The sequence below is a fragment of the Mangifera indica genome, chromosome 11, assembly GCF_011075055.1.
Source record: "Mangifera indica cultivar Alphonso chromosome 11, CATAS_Mindica_2.1, whole genome shotgun sequence".
In the NCBI taxonomy this organism is placed as follows: Eukaryota; Viridiplantae; Streptophyta; class Magnoliopsida; order Sapindales; family Anacardiaceae; genus Mangifera; species Mangifera indica.
The window spans coordinates 115,793-132,316 of NC_058147.1; the positions used below are offsets into that span (position 1 = coordinate 115,793).

Consider the following 16,524-nt stretch of genomic DNA (forward strand, 5'->3'; position numbering starts at 1 on the left):
TTTGAATTCACCCTTAACATAGAGTGCCGAATTTTTGCTCAACTCTGCCAACCAAGAGACCAGAATATGAATTAATGTTACGTTTATTGTTTTCTTACTAATGTACATCGTGTTTTCTGTAAGTGTGTGAATATGCATAAAAAGTTTAACAGAGACTTTTGAATGTACATGCGGATATTCCTTTCGCGGGAAGCATAAACATATACACAAATAATCTTCCTACATCCTTCTTATAAGCTGATTATAATCACAATTTTATCATAATTGAGCACCAGCTATGACTATTAATGGGTCTCAAGCTCTTTTGCCCACTCTTTGGATGCTTTACCTAACAATTCACTTGATGGCGCGTATAAACTAATCAACAATACTCTTGAGTCAAAGTTCCCATGTAGGAAGGAAAAGAATAAATAACAGTTACTACCTTTCACCCGGATCTATAGGCGTTCATTGCAGAGTAATTGCAAAGGTAATGCACCACTTGTGTGAAACCCTCCTTCCATTTCTTCATAAACTGATGGGAGATGGCGGTCAAGCCTTTTCACCCTTGGAAGTGGTGGTAAAGACGAAGCAATGGCCACCAACTGTGGCTGATGTTGTTGTTGAGGAATTGAACCATACTTGGGACCAACCACTTCTAATGATGAAACCGACTGGAGGCATGGAATCAAGTTAGGATCCTCTCTCCCATTTAGCCAGCTTGGAAATTGGTTCATTGCTGTACAAGTTACCCCAGGTCTGTATTGGGCAGCTAGCTCTGCCACCCAAACCTGTTGTTGATGCCGTTGCTTTGTCAAGAGTGTGGAAGAACTTGTATGGTGTAGGCCAGGATAAGGGCTGCTGAGATACGGAGGTAACTGCAAATATATTACAACATGTCTCTCAATACTTACATATTGAGCAAGTACACAATAATCATCTTCTGCTACTGTGTAAATCATGCAAACAAGCTAATAAAGAAAGAAGAAAACCTGCTGTGTGGATGTAGATGCAGAAATGTGGTCTGGGTAAACAGATGAGGTATAGCGAGTTTGTGACATAGAAAGAGGTATGAATTTGTGCTGCGCTTGCGAATGAAGATAAGAAACTTGAAACTGTGATGATGGCTCTAATCCATTGTTTCCAGCTCCGTTAAAGCTGTTATTAGCTTCTACTCCAACGCTTCCAGCTGACAAAGACAAGAAATTGAAACTCTACAGAAACCAAATAAGTGATCAGTATACTGAAAAGGAGGAAGCCATAATCAATCGGCAATATCACGCCTACCTGCTTCTGCAAAGTGTTTGCTCGAGATGCTTCAGTATTCTGAGGCTGATCTTGATAAAGCCTCTTCTGCTGAAGAATACCACTTGTAGCATCATTTGCATCTCTTTCAGTAGTATTACAAGTTGCATTGTTGGTCAATAGAACTCCATTTGCACCTTTATCCACCCTTTCAAAGTCATTAATAGCCTTAAATAACCCTGGCTTTTGATTTTCATGTTGCAATTTCACTTGATTAGGCTGTAAAGACAATATTTGTTTCTTCTCAGGTATTTTTAGATCCTGAATAAGATGAGTGATGTAGACATGAGCTGCGCACCTCTTCAGCAACCTACGAGTGGTCCCTTTAGAAACCTGTATAGATTGGTATCTACCAGACGACAATCAGTTGCTTTTTCCCAACAAAATAGCTGATGTTGAAAAGTTATAACATTTCACCTTTCCATATAAAGGTCCAATGCCAAATGAACATGGGTTGGAGACACATATGGCTGCATCTAGCCAAGCTGGATCATTTGCAGTAGAGGACCTGCAATGGCTTCATAGGTGAGATTAAGGGGAAATGATATTAAGCAAGCACTGAAAGCATAAGAATCAAGGAAATTACTGCAAAGAAGAACCAGGACAGCCAGAACAAGGAACCACTATCGGTGACAATCCAGGCCACAATGCTAGGCCTTTGAACAAAGAACCAAAACGATGTTATTTGTGGTATATAGTTGCAATAACATAAAAGAAAACTGTGTTTCAGAATTCACAATCTAGGTATAAATTTGGCCAGAAATTCAATCTCCTAAGCAATCAAGAAACATACTCTTTTTTCTGGAATCCATGACCATATCTTGTTGTTCAAATTGACTTCCACTGACCGCAGCCTAACACATAGACCAAAGACACATGATAGTAGCAGCTTCATCATGGAAAGAAATATTAATCTACACTTGAAAGGCTCTACTTACCCCCATTGTGAGCTGTGATGCATCCCTTTGAACAGACTGCTTTGATCTACTTCAGGATGAAAACGAAAAGATTAAGGTGATAAGAGGTCAACATAAAAGGAACAACAAGAAAGGACAAATAAATTTGATAAGAAATAACAAACCCTGAATCACAACTTATTTCAGTCAGAACATGCAACTTTTCACAATCACATGATGGCTTATCATCATTATAAGAAGTCTTAGCCAACGAAGGCATCATACTACATAGATTCACTTGAGGAACACAGGTATCTGATTTCATAGGGAAAATTTCATTGTCATGTGAAACAGATTTTTCTTCAATAGTGGGTTTGTCCAAAGAATTGATTTTAGCAGTTTCTTTAAGCAACGTTTCTAGATTAGCAGAAGGAGCAGCCTCAGAAGTTCTCATGGGGCAGGTTGAGCTCAAGTCCTCTGTTGAAACTGCAGAATCCAATAAAACAATAACTTAACAGAGCGGAAGAAGGTCAAAAGATAAACAAAGCCAACTCAGTGCAATTTGCAAGAATCAATAGACGGCTACAAAAAATCCACCTTCAAATGCAGTTGTAGGGCTCTCCCTACATTCTGGCAAAGCTGGATGTTTTGCTTCCGAAGGGGAATTCTCCAATTTATTCTTATCAGTGGTGTCATTGTCAGAGAACATTTCTGCCAAAGCATATAAGGTCTCCACAACTTCTTCCTCGTCTTTAGTGATTGACCCCAAAGCCTGCTTTGTGGTCCAGTCCAAGCCACCTTGTTTCTAAAAAGGTAAATTCCACCTATACAGATCAAATTCCTCAATCCAAAAAGATTATAAAATCAAATGACCAGCCGGAGATAATTGACTAACCATGTTCAGTTTGGACTTCTTCAAGCCATTCTTTTTGGGTGATACAACTCCACCCATTGTATGGTTCAGCTTCTTTGAATCTGGCAAAGATCGAGAGATAGATTTGCGATGTCGCTTCTTCATAGCTGTAAATGTGAAACAAAAATTCCCAAGCATTAACAATGTAAAAAATGAAAAAATACATATATTTGATTATTCTCTTTATTTTTCACCCTTAATGTCTTTTATGATTCATAGAAAGCTAAAGTATCTTCCCTGGAAAAGTAAGCTTCTGAAGTGAAAGAATAAAAAAATCTCAAAAACCATATAATTATTTCAAAACAATCAGCCAACATCAAAGTCGCAGCACCATATAAAAAATATAATTGGAGAAAACAGAATCTGGTGCCCATGAAAAGAAAGACAAAGCAAAAAGCTCCAGTTTTGCTTAAGTTGTAACAAAAAATTAGTTATAAAAGCCAAAAAGGGAAACTTCGTGGAAGACCAACCAAATATAACTTGATTTTAAAGCCGAAAACTCAAATACTTAAATCACAAGTAAATAGAAAAATTATTTTTAAAAAAATTATGAAGCCAAGACTTCAATTACAATAGAAGAAAAATAAGGACAGATAAAAGAAAATAAAACGACTTTTGATTCACAAACAAGTATACCTGACCGCAGCTTACGGGGAACAGATGCATGATCAACGCCATTGTAGTCATCAAAAAACTGCTGAACCCATTGAAAAGAAAAAGTATAAATTAAAATATAAGAGATAACATCATCGTTGTCAATTCATGAGAGACACATACCTTCTTAGGGAACGTAAAACTCTTGGCAGTACCATTACTTATTAAAGAATGCGACTGGGAAGGAAATTCATTGTTTCTATCTCTATCAGAAGACATTTTACAGCCAGTTTCAGAGTCTTGGTAAGTTGAACTGGCTTTATCAACAACACTTAATTTTTTAATGAGTCTTTGTTTCTTCGATTTCTCCAAAGAAACAAAGTCGTCGTCGTCACCAACACCATCCAAACCTTCAAATCAGAAAACAGAGGAAAAAAAAACATAAAAAAAGCAATAAAAAGGAGATAAAACAAGATATGCGCATTATCTGCGAAACTCTTCTCAACACCACCAACACATAAAAAGATTATACAAATGAAAACGACAAGTATACGAAATGGGGTTTTGTTTGTTTGTTTGTTTGCATATATGCATACAAATGAAAAGGAGAGTAGAGTAAATAAATTCACCAGCAGTGGCAGAGCAGAGCCTCTGTCCAGATTGCTTCATCTGTTGTCGTGAGAACCGACTGACTCCGCGTCTCATGTCTCGACTACTGTCCATTTCTGTGATCATTTTCCTTTTTTCTTTTCCTTTTCAAAATAGCTTCTACGGCTCTGAATCGATCTAAACAACCAACAAAACGCCACTAAACCCGAATCCAGATCTTTTCTCTTAAAAAACAAAAAAAAAAATCAGTTTGTAATTGCGAGTTATGAAACTAAAACCGTAAAAGAAGGGAAATGAGAAGAGAGAGAAAAATGAAAGAAGTTATGTTTTGTTTGTTGTTAGTTGAGTTTTTTACAGGAGAGATAAAGTGAAAAAGTGGCGTTTGGGTTTTCAAAGAAAGAGAAAGAAAATCAATATAGTTGCCAGATATCTCTCCGCTTCCTTCTCTTTGTGTGTGAGCATTGAGTAGTTCTAGCTACCAAAAGCCACAGAGAGAAGACATAAAGCTAATAAAAGGAGAAAAAGTAATTCCTTCCTCGTTTTCAGAGAATCAGGTTCTTCGTGAAATATTATAAAGCAGATGTACAGAGAAAAATCAAAGGCCAGAGATAAATTGAACACACAAGCCGTGGAAAATCTTCTCTGAAACTCATTGCAAGTCTTCCTTCTAAATTACAGTCATTGATTTACCATGAAATTAAGGATAAAAAAAAAAGGTAAGCAATAAACAGAGAAGCAAGAAAGAACCTTGAAATGTATCATGCGAGATTCAGTAATTTCTCTGTCTCTCTCAAAGCTCACAGTCAGAGACTCCCAGAATACGGAAAATCCGAAGCTTCTTAAATGCATCTAAAAGACGCCCATTCTTTTTCGCGTCATTGCTCCATCCATCCATTCACAGCCGTTGGATCTCTCTATCGCTACATTACACGGTTCAAATCTCACGTGTCATCCACGTTTCACTGATACTTCTTCCCACCTACTTGCTTCTCTTTTTGACATCTTGCCTGCCACCTTGGCTTGGCACTCTTCCCCAATCCATGCATGCAATCGCAAACAGTCTCTTACCATCAAACGGCTACCATTTGTTTTTGCCTGCTTTCGTTGTATGGCACAGCACAGCCAGTGGTTTCAGACTTTCAGGCTTTTTGACGTCAATCAGAATCAGAGTGAGTGGACGGCCATGGATGGTTGCCACGTCTCACAAAATTGTCCGTATGAGAAGAGGCTGTTCTAACCTCCTCTTGAATTCTGATAAAAAATATTCTGTAGCTTTGTGTGAATTTCAACCTGGTTTTCGAAAGGGAAGGGATATTTCCATTCTCTGGAGGTTGGCATGCGTGACAAAGTCATGTATGAAGCGTGAATGTGTTCCATATTCCATTCCCATATTTATTTAAATGTTGGGCTAAATTCGATTAAGACCGAATCCAAACAAATTTAAAATTGATTTGAAATGCGTTCAAAATTAAAAACAATGGGATTCCATCCATCTACTCAATTTGAACACAAATTTATTTATATAAATCCGTTTTATAAAATCAAGTTTTATTATTGATTCGAACAACTCAATTTGTTCAATCTAAACTCAAACAATTCAAATCATATCATATCTCAGAATCTAATATTTACTTCACGTCATCAAATCCATCCCCTGCATTTCTATCACAACATCTTAAATATATATTTAGAAATATGAAAATAAAAAGTATAAACAAACGTCAAAGTTTTCCATTTTGAATGAAGCAAAGCATATTTGTTACATTAGTCTGGTGGTAAACAATTGTTGGTCCAAAACGCAAATTATTGGAACCTGTAAAGCCCATTATCCAATGAGAGGGCTTATAAGTAGGTTGAGGTTGATAGATGGGCTCGTAATCCAAAGACCATAATCATATTTTCCCAGATGGAGATGGGCTTATGAATCTTCTATCCTATGCATGAGGCGCTCACCGTCATTGGGCGGATTCCATCCAAACTGAGCTCAAGTGAGAACTGATAATACCCAATTTGAGCACAAATTCATTCGAGTCCACCCCTCAGTGTCACCTAAATCTGTTAATTTCAAGAATGTTTTAGGCCCAAGTTGAGGTTTCGCCTAGCCCTAATACCTGATTGCTCATGTAATTGTCCTCTTGAGGGCATTGATTTAAGGGAAATTATAAAAAATGGCCAAAATACCCCCCTCCCCCCCAATTAAGCAAAAATACCCAAATCTACTATTCCTAACAAAAATGCCCATAGCTTTTTCTAAATTATCAAAATTACCCCTCCCCTCATCTCATTTATATAAACTCTCTCACTTTCACTTTCACTCTCACTCTCATTACATATATTTCTTATATCACTTAAATACTTACTTTCACTCTCATTTTTATTTAATATCAATTACTACGGGTTCATTTGGAAAGAAGAAATTCATATTTCTTATATCACTTAAATACTTACTTTCACTCTCATTTTTATTTAATATCAATTACTACGGGTTCGTTCGGAAAGAAGAAATTCATATTTTTGAATTCGAATCAAAAAAATCAATTCGTGAAAACTATATTAAAAATAACATATTATGAATAAATAGATATATTGAAATACCCTAAAATGTCAATAATAAAAAAATTACTCGAAAATCTAAAAAAACATATCTGAATTTTGAAAACTACATGTTCAAATAGCTTATGAACAAGAAAACTGAAAAATCGATCAAAAATTTCATAATTACATCGTGAAACGTGTCTAAAAAGCACATTAAAATTACAAATATCAAATTTGAAAATTACATATCAAAAAAGTCTAGCCTGGTTACAAACAAACTTAAAATCATAAAAACCGAAAATCTTAAATTTGATAAAATAAAAAAATTGCATAATACATATTGAAACAGTTTTATTTTGGCCTTCAGATTTGGTGCAACCAGCGAAGCTAGTTGTCGTTATAGAGCTCGAAACGAGCTTCACGTTGATATATTACAGGCCCCATAACTCCTCCCGGATCAAAAGTTATGGTCGTTCAAAGTCTGTCTCATATAAACCCTATAGTTTTAAAAAAAGTTAATTTCCCCCCAACCCACCGTATACACAGCAACATCCCACTGTCACGTGAAAAATTTTAAAAAAGCCCACAGTGGACTAAGAACTCTCATACAACTCCCCAATATTTTGAAAACATTATTAAGCCCCCTAACCCACCGTTGATAGTGGGAAACACTGTTTCCACTGTCGACTATCGATCCCTTCGGAACGAATTTTTGGCCAAAAATTCGTCGTTTCGATCTCCAATTTCAACACAAATCAAATCTACATAGGTTATAATACAAAACCCCTCAACCAATTCAACGAAAACAACCAAGAATCAAAACATTTCAAGCATTATTCAAAATCGAAACCCTAAATCCTAAACTACAAAATCTCACTCAAATCTTAATAATATGAACAATAACTTTATTCAAACAAGATGACAAAAGATATTCTAACGTTCTGTGCCATTTTCGGTTACCAAAAACCATGAAAATCGTCGGAAATCCGACCAACAGTGCGATGACAATGGGACAGGGGAAAATTTCAAATTTTTCCCTGTTTTTGAACAGTGATTTCACAGTGGGAACAGGGGAAATTTGCTGGGTTTATATATAGGCAGTTTCGACATTTCACAAAAGTTGGGCATTTTTGCTTTAATCTAAATTTTTTGGGCAATTTTACTTAAACCCCCTTACTTTTGCCTATTCTTTATAATTTCCCTTGATTTAAACTGATGTTTGTATATCAAATTGTCGATTTAATAAGAAAGCGACGTTAATAGTCAAATTGACAAGTAGAGTGGCAACCAAACCGCCAGCCTGGCACAGAGCCATCAGCCTTTATCATCTTCAGGATGACTGCCGGTTTGTTTTTTCAGTCTCAAATCTCAATGTCCTTGTGATTCAAATGTTTCTTCTCTGAAAGTAATACAAGAAAAAGCTTACAAACCTTCATTGTTATTTTTTACTCAACAACAGCAACATAGATCTTTACAACCGTGATTAACAACGGCTTCATTTTTTTATTGATAATGATAGATATCTACTTCATGCAACCAGCAGTGGCATGCAGGAGGGAAAAATTAGAAAAGGTGGGCTGTTTCAAGGGCACTTGCGTCAGCCGCCGTGGGTGGTTAAACTGGCGTAGCAGGGGCAGACTTCGTAGTTACCAGCAGTTCCTGGAGGAACACAGTAGCAACGTGCACAACAGGTTCCGCAAGCTCTCTTGCACCGTCGTGGCCTGGAGGATAAACGGCACCTGGCGCTGCATGCTCCACCACAGTCTGAAAAATCTCAAGTTAATTTACATGAATCATATCATGATTCATACACAAATAATCACATGTAACGAATGAAACAGTATTAATTAATTACCGATTTGCGGAGAGGGAGAGCCAAGTGCTGCATCTGTTATCACCTGCAAAGTCATGTCATAATTTGGTTCAACTGGCGATTGAGTAGGGTTAAATATGAAATTAATAACACCAAAACGAAAGTTTACCATGTTATCAGCTTCCACAAGATGAAGAAGAAGAAGAAGAGAGATGACAAGTGAAGCAAGCAAAGGCTTAGCAGTTGCCATTATAATATAAAAATAACTAGGTTGAAACTTGAACGTATGGAAAGGGTTTTAAGTGTGTTTGTGGTACATGGAAGGAGAAGAAGGATGCTGGTATTTATAGGAAGAGTAAGGAAAAGGAGCCATGAATAGGGGTAGGCGCATGCTGGCCAGAAACATCCTGACCTCAATATAATTGGATTCATCTCATCTGGTTTGGAATCATGTGGACTTTGGAGCTGACCTATTGCTTAGTTGGACTCCTTTTGACTGAATGACTGGAATCAACACGCTGTTAGCTGGGTCACCACCCAAACAAATTAATTATTATTAAATTACAATGATAATTGTGGGCAAGGGGAATTAAGTACATATTAATCGATAATCTTGCAACAATACGTAGTAGCTAGTTCAGAAACACATTAATAATCAAAGAGTTGAAATTCAATTACCAGGTAAGAACATCCACAGTCAATAGAATAAATTAAATTTTTACACCCAAGGTTGAACACATTTCCATCCTTAATAGCACTAATCAAACGCTTCTACTAAAAATTAAACTTCATTAGAAAAAAAAAAAAAAAAAAACATTAACACTATAAAGATAAAATAATAATTGTACCATACAAAATGAAAAAGATTAGTTTTCTCACATATCATTTTAACATTTTAAATATAATAATTTAATTATTTTATAAATTTGAAAACTTGAAATTCAATATTTGAAAGTCTAACTTTCACTTAAATCGAAAATTTATCATTATCACCATCTCAATTAGTTAAATATTTAAATTATTTAGAAGTGACATTGTCTAAAGAAGATTACTATAGAGAAGGATGTTCATTAAAGCATGGTGAAACTATGTCATATGAGAAGTCGATGAAGCCAAAAATTACTATGGTGGAAGCTAGGATTAAACCATGCAAGATTAGGTGGTGGTGAGATGCAATATTGAAGAGAGACGTAACAGAGTTATTGCATAGTTGTGGGATGCAATAGAGATAATCATATTTATTTGAGGTAATATAATAATTTTAAAAAATAAAATAGTTAAGAATAATATAATAATTTAATTTTGATAAAAGAAGTGTGATTTTTCTCATCAAAGAGGTGGAAAAAGGTTTCTTTAATGACAACCATAATTTTACATCTCATATATGATTGCCATGTTTTACCCAAAGTGTTTGTACAAGAAGAAACTATTCGAATCTCCTAATCTTCTCAAGAAAAATATTTTGTACCTTTGTATGAATTCCAACTTGGTTTTTGGATGGGATGGGATGCTTCGATTCCCTGGGGCATTGGTGTGACAAAGTCATGTATGACACATGAGTGTGTTCTATATTTCACTCCATTCCATATATAATTACATCCAAGGATGGATTTGGTTTAGTCCTAGTCTAAATAAGGCTTTGTTTGAGATTGACCTAATTTTTGCGTAAAAGCAATTCAAGATTAATGAGTTAAAAAATTCAAATACAAATAAAAATTAATTTAAGTTTAGATATGATCCAAATTATTTTGAACTTAATTTGTTTATAAAAATGAGTCAAATTTTAACTCTAACTCAAGTGATTCAATCTAACCTCAATTACGTCAATCATTTTTCTTTGTTTGTCATAACAATTTATCAAAATATGACAATTTAGTATACACATCAACATTTTCCATTTTGAATGAAGCAAAGCATATTTATTGCATTAGTCTCAGTTACTAAATAAATGAACACCTGGTAAATATACTACCAACTGATTCAAGACTGAGTTGATCCAAAACAAAAATTACTAGAATGTAGTACTAATTGCATAAATAATAGATACAAATTTGAGTATAAACAATAACGTATTATCATATAATTAAATCTTATTTTATTTTTAATTTAAAATCACTTAATCACATAACAATATATTATCATTTATTCTTATATTGATTATCATTGTTTATATAGATAGTTTCATTCATTATTAAAACTTGTAAAGCCCATTGTCCAATGGGAGGGCTTATAATAAGCAGCACGAGGTTGATTCATAGGCTAGTAATTCAAATCAAAGACCACAACCATATTTCCCAGGCGTAAATGAGCTAATGAATCTAAAGAAAAGTCACCTGAAAAATAGCATAGCACAACCCGTTTAATTGGGTGCCTAGTTCAAGGTAAATAGTATCATTTAAAAAATCAATAATATTATTAGAGAAACAAACTAAACGAATTCAATTTAAATTATTGTGTTGAGGTTTCAATTTTAATTCAAATCAAATAATGGATTCAATTTGCTTTCTGGTTTGATTACTTGGTAAATGTTTTTGGCCCAAAATAGAGCGCGGCCCTAACATTGGATTAAATTTTGGGCCAAAAGGACTATTTCCCACCCAAGGTATGCGACAATCTCAAGTTCCCACTATTTATTTTTGATAATACCAAACACTCACTCATGAGCAGTTAAAATTAACTGTGGTAAAAATAAAATCGTCATTTTTTCTATAATATTAAAAATAAACTAAAATATAATCTATTTTTATCCCCATAAATTTTAAAAACTAAAATTTTCACAATTATCTTCCCAGACAAAAATGATAGGCTTCGTCTTCTCCGATGAAATTTTTCGTCTCCCAAGGCTTCTCTAACGCCTATCAGATATCCAAATAGAAGGAAAGAAATCATCGAAAAGAGAGGATGTTTCGGGGGGGAGAGGTCGTCAGCAATGAAGCCGGAGATGTCACTGGAGATTTCAAAACGAAACCTTATGATGAAACTACCATTTTTTAAAACTTAGGTTAGAGAAAACTTTTAGTTTTTAAAGTTTAAGAGAACAAAAAAAGATAAAATTTTAAGGGATTTAGATTCCATTAATTTTAACTGCTCATGAGTGGGTGTTTAATATTATCAAAGATAAATGATAAAAACTTGAGATTCAGTATACCTTAGGTGGGAAATAGTCCCTTGGCCTAAATTTTGTTCCGTCATTCCCGTTGAAGGCATTGATTTAATTTTTTTTTGTATATTAAATTGTAAATTTTATAAGTAAGCGATTACGTGTCACATGTATAAGTAGAGTAGCAACCAAACCACCAGCCTTTGTCATCTTCACGATGACTCCCTTCTGTTCGTTCAGTTTCAATGTCCTTAAATTCACATGTTTTATGTCTGAAATTAATATAAGAAAAACCAGACAAACCTTTTATTATTAAACTTTACTCAACAATAGTAAGTTGGTAACATATAGATTTTTACAACCGTAATTTATTTATTTATTGATAGTGATATATATATATATATATATATATATATATATATATATATATATATATGTATATGTATACATATACACACACGCACGCACGCACGCGTACATACACACACTTCATTCCACAAGCAGTGGCATGGATGAGAGAAACATGATCAAAGGTAGGTTGTTTCAAGGGCACTTGCGTCGGCCACCGTGGGTGGTTAAGCTGGCGTAGCAGGGGCAGACCTCGTAGTTACCAGCGGTTCCTGGAGGAACACAGTTGCAACGTGCACAACAAGTTCCACAAGCTCTTTTGCACAGTCGTTGCCTGGATGCTAAACGGCACCTGGCATTGCATGCTCCTCCACAGTCTGAAAAATCACAAGTTAATTTACAAGAATCATATCATAATTCATACACAAATAATATCGAATGAAACAACAGCATTAATTAATTACCGATTTGCGAAGTGGGAGAACCAAGTGCTGCATCTGTGTTCAGCTGCAAAGTAATGATACAATTTGGGTTAAGGGGTGATTAAGTAGGGTTACATATGAAATTTAAAACATCAAAGCGAAACTTTACCATGTTATCAGCTCCCACAAGATGAAGAAGAAGAAGAAGAAGAAGAAGAGAGATGACAAGTGAAGCAAGCAAAGGCTTAGAAGTTGCCATTATAATGTATGGAAAGGGTTTAAGAGTAATTGTTTTGTGGTACATGGAAGGAGACGAAGGATGTTGGTTTTTATAGGAAGAGTAAAGGAGAAAGAGCAATGAAGAGGGGTAGGCGCGTGCTCGGCAGTGACATCCTGACCTCGATATAGAATTAATTAATTGTACGCAAGTATCACACCTCATGTGGTTTGGAATCATATGGACTTTGGAGCTGGCTAAGTGCTTAGTTGGATTGGACTCCTTTTGACTGATTGAATAGAATGTTAATTAATTATCATTATAAAATTATAATGATAATTAATTGTACAGAAGAAATTAATATATATATTAATCCATTCGATAACCTTGTAAAGTCACCGCAACAATATGGCTAGGAAGATACGTAAGTTGAAAAAACGCGTTTGAATTACCCAAGTCAACAGAGTAAATTACATTTTTACATGCTTATTAATTTATTTGCTTAAAAAACCCTTTTCCATCCTCAAAATCTAAATTTATTTTAAAAACTAACACTTAACAGAAGGTTTACAGCAGTAATTTTAAAGATATTGCCACACAGCTTTCACTCTCACGGACGCCCCCAGTTCTATTCTATTCTATTCTATTCTATTCTATTCTTCCTGCTTGCTAGCTACCTCATATATACTATGCCTATATAAAATCCCCACCAGCCAATACATGAATCCATTCAAACTCCTAGTAGTATTTTAATTTATGGATTCTTTTACTTTGACTGCCTTCAACGACTTCAACTTCAAACAAAGACAATTTCGATATATCAATTAGAATTAGAATTAGAATTAGAAAGCCTGGAGTTTGATGGAATGGAAGTGATTGTTTTGGGAAGATCGATCGAAAGCGTATAAAAAGAGAGTGGGACAGGATTAGGCCTATAGAAAATGACATTAAGTAATAATGGAGGCTTACCAACTATAATAATTAGGAATCTCCCCGAGTGGATTACCAAAACTAATCCATTGACAGACAGACAGCTATACAAAGTTGCACCACAGCTGTACTCTGTCTGCTCATCCAATTCCATCTATTTCAAAACCCTGTTCGCCAAATACTTTGACCGGATATTTGAACTAATTAAAACAGTAATAATTGTGAAGTTGAACAAGGGACGTAACGTAATTCAAATTCCCATGTCAGAACAACAATAAAGTCTGTCGATCTGCAAACACACACAATACTAGTGTGGTGTATATCATCGGTATTTGTACAAGTAGGTCCCCCTACTCCAACTTTTTGTCTTGATACCAGTACCATAATTCATAATCATTTCCCAAATTTTCTATTCCCAATACCCACCTTTCCATTCCATGTTTAATTTGCCCTTCGAGAATCCTCTCCTCATCCCCCCTCCTACTACAATGAAATATTGATCCCTTTAATTTCCAACCTCCTCTGCCCTACAAGCTGAATTTCCTTGATCAGATGTATGGACTCAACAACCAGAGATTGTCCCTGCCTCTACCAAAGATTTTATTCTTGTGTTGTTCCTACATATATCAAGAAATCCCCATCCACACAAATTTCAGGGGACAATTATCATCTCTATCACTTTAACTTACGTACTATCATCTATCTTATAGATTTAATGGTAGTATTACGATTGTATTAAGGCCAAATGACTATTTCCTACCTAAGGTTTGATGTTTTCTCAAGTTTTCATTTTTTAATTATGGAAACACCAAACACTCACCCATGACCGGTTAGATTTAACAAAACTCTAACCTCTAAAAATTTAATCTCATTTTCCCCCCTAAAAGTTTAAAAACTAACATTTTTTCACTAAGCTAAGTTTGAAAAGATCGCATTTCCCCCCATAGGGTTTATTTCCAAACCCTTTCATTTTCTCCGGTGCCATCGCCGATCGTCTTCCCCTCCCGACGGTTTCTCTTCCACCGACGGCCCCCCTCAACTCCACCCCAACGCATCCGACACAGAAAGAAATCGTCTGGGAAGAGAAATCGTCTTCCCAGACGACGAAGACGAGATCCAACTCCACCCTAACGCATCCAACGCAAAGAGAAGTCATCTGGGAAGAGAAATCGTCTTCCCAAATGAAGACAACTCGTCTTCCCAGAGGACGAAAACTCATCTCGTCTTCGTCTGGGAAGATGATCGTCTTCCCAGACGACGACAACTCTTCTTCCTAGACGAAGAACTTCGTCTTCTACGGCTTCTCCGACTCCGATCGGACGTCCAAATAGAAGGAAAGAGATCGTCGGAAGGAAATGATGCTTCGGGAGGGAGAGGTCATCGGCAATAGAGCTGGAGATGTTGCCGGAGATTTCAAAACGAAACCCTATAGTGAAACTGCGATTTTTTAAAACTTAAGCTAGAGGAAAATTTTAGTTTTTAAAGTTTAGGGAGACAAAATTAGATTCTATTTTAGTTTATTTTTAATATTATAGAGAAAATGACGATTTTACCTTTACCACCGTTAGGATTTTGTTAAATCTAACCGATCATGGATGGGTATTTGATGTTTTTATAGTTAAAAGATAAAAACTTGAGAAAACATCAAACCTTGGGTGGGCAATAGTCGTTTGGCCTTGTATTAAACAACAGAATGTTTATTTTATATCATTGTTTTATGTTTCCTTTTCTTTTGTCCGCCGCATATACTTTTTTCCTGTTTTCAATTAGAATCTGGAATTTCATTGTCATAGTCCTACCCACCGTGCCTTCAATGGTTGCCTTCTTTTTATTCACCATGCCTAACGGCAGTCTGATGATTCAATTCAATTAACTCACTGTCACACCACTCCTGATGGAAGTCACAGAACAAGTTGTCCACCCAAAAGACTGCAATCACATAAACAATAATCTTTCAGATTGGTCAGGTCAGCAGAGTACAGCATTGATGTCATGCATGTACCGTCAATTCTCACTACTTACCTCTTCACACAGTAGTAACAAAAATCTGCCAGAATGAAAGTCTGGATAATTTCAGAGAGGAGAACCATGGACGGCCATAATCCCTAACCTAAAGCTGTCAATTACCTAACTAAACTAAACAACATGCAAACTAATCTATATGTATATGTATTCCATTATACAAACAGCGAAATTATGTACATATTTGAAGTGTCAGACCTGGAGAATCCAGTGTACACAAGTGAGGAACCTTGCTACTCCAAACGCAAATACATATTGCGTTGTGAATGGCTCAACTTTCTGGAAAGCAGACACATGAACAGTAACAACATAAAAGCTGGAAGCCGATATATTTTCAGGTAAACAACGGTAAGAAAGTCATAGGCATGCTGTTTTGTTTCTGGAGACCGTGTTCGCTGCTTTGGATATCCAATTAATATGATGCATGTTCTATTTATTCCCTATCAAAAAAATCCAAAGTGGGAAAGCCTTTGAATTCACTCATACCTTCGTATTTTGCATGACTCGTAGCCGAGGTAGGACTGACAGCCTCAAGATAGACACAGAAACCCCAAAGGATTCTGTTGATCAGATGATGCTGTGTTTGATGGATGAATGAAAAGTGATAGAATATCACAGGTATCACCTATACTCAGGAAAAAATATATATATATACCATTAAAGATTTGGACAGATAAAATGCTTCAGATCAAATTCCCCATGGCTCAGGGTATTAGCAAGGTTTAGAAATAGTGAGAAGCATGTAAAGAATTATTACTTTGATCCCCAAGAATCAAAAGACTTAAAGCTATAGAAATATCTTCATAGCTTTTTTTTTCATTACTTTAAGAGCTGAAATAAA

The 16,524-nt window shown here is 35.6% G+C and overlaps 3 protein-coding genes across 5 annotated transcripts; all 3 read right to left on the reverse strand.

Annotated features, from left to right (window-relative positions):
* Positions 1 to 67: 67 nt before the first annotated feature.
* Positions 68 to 5,592, reverse strand: LOC123229502. Of its 3 annotated transcripts, none has more exons than XM_044655359.1 (14): positions 5,044 to 5,592; positions 4,317 to 4,520; positions 3,871 to 4,097; positions 3,730 to 3,787; positions 3,076 to 3,200; positions 2,778 to 2,985; positions 2,366 to 2,666; positions 2,223 to 2,271; positions 2,078 to 2,138; positions 1,871 to 1,940; positions 1,702 to 1,792; positions 1,267 to 1,617; positions 972 to 1,193; positions 68 to 857 (listed from the first exon to the last, which is right to left on the reverse strand). In XM_044655359.1, exons 2-14 carry the CDS (start codon positions 4,420 to 4,422, stop codon positions 438 to 440), a joined length of 2,289 nt encoding a protein of 762 aa, XP_044511294.1. In that variant the 5' UTR covers positions 4,423 to 4,520; positions 5,044 to 5,592; the 3' UTR covers positions 68 to 437. The 3 variants fall into 3 exon arrangements, with proteins under 3 accessions (XP_044511294.1, XP_044511292.1, XP_044511291.1); XM_044655357.1 differs by having other exon boundaries at positions 2,223 to 2,268; positions 3,730 to 3,790; XM_044655356.1 differs by having other exon boundaries at positions 3,730 to 3,790.
* Positions 5,593 to 8,205: 2,613 nt separating this feature from the next.
* Positions 8,206 to 8,955, reverse strand: LOC123230116 (snakin-2-like). Its single transcript, XM_044656239.1, has 3 exons — positions 8,814 to 8,955; positions 8,687 to 8,729; positions 8,206 to 8,595 (listed from the first exon to the last, which is right to left on the reverse strand). Exons 1-3 carry the CDS (start codon positions 8,892 to 8,894, stop codon positions 8,429 to 8,431), a joined length of 291 nt encoding a protein of 96 aa, XP_044512174.1. The 5' UTR covers positions 8,895 to 8,955; the 3' UTR covers positions 8,206 to 8,428.
* A 3,203-nt stretch (positions 8,956 to 12,158) lies between these two features.
* Positions 12,159 to 12,863, reverse strand: LOC123229962 (snakin-2-like). The gene is made up of 3 exons (XM_044656022.1): positions 12,684 to 12,863; positions 12,557 to 12,599; positions 12,159 to 12,469 (listed from the first exon to the last, which is right to left on the reverse strand). The coding sequence occupies exons 1-3, from the start codon at positions 12,816 to 12,818 to the stop codon at positions 12,288 to 12,290; spliced, it is 360 nt and encodes a 119-aa protein (XP_044511957.1). The 5' UTR covers positions 12,819 to 12,863; the 3' UTR covers positions 12,159 to 12,287.
* Between the last annotated feature and the right edge of the window lie 3,661 nt (positions 12,864 to 16,524).

Coding starts and splice junctions, on each gene's coding strand:
- LOC123229502 (XM_044655356.1), bottom strand. CDS start 4,422: ATGATCACAGAAATGGACAGTAGTCGAGACATGAGACGCGGAGTCAGT. Junction 4,098..4,316: donor GCTCTGCTCTGCCACTGCTG/GTGAATTTATTT, acceptor TCTGATTTGAAG/GTTTGGATGGTGTTGGTGAC. Junction 1,941..2,077: donor CATGGATTCCAGAAAAAAGA/GTATGTTTCTTG, acceptor CTTTGTTCAAAG/GCCTAGCATTGTGGCCTGGA.
- LOC123230116 (XM_044656239.1), bottom strand. CDS start 8,894: ATGGCAACTGCTAAGCCTTTGCTTGCTTCACTTGTCATCTCTCTTCTT. Junction 8,730..8,813: donor TTGTGGAAGCTGATAACATG/GTAAACTTTCGT, acceptor ATGACTTTGCAG/GTGATAACAGATGCAGCACT. Junction 8,596..8,686: donor CTCTCCCTCTCCGCAAATCG/GTAATTAATTAA, acceptor GAGATTTTTCAG/ACTGTGGTGGAGCATGCAGC.
- LOC123229962 (XM_044656022.1), bottom strand. CDS start 12,818: ATGTACCACAAAACAATTACTCTTAAACCCTTTCCATACATTATAATG. Junction 12,600..12,683: donor TTGTGGGAGCTGATAACATG/GTAAAGTTTCGC, acceptor ATTACTTTGCAG/CTGAACACAGATGCAGCACT. Junction 12,470..12,556: donor TTCTCCCACTTCGCAAATCG/GTAATTAATTAA, acceptor GTGATTTTTCAG/ACTGTGGAGGAGCATGCAAT.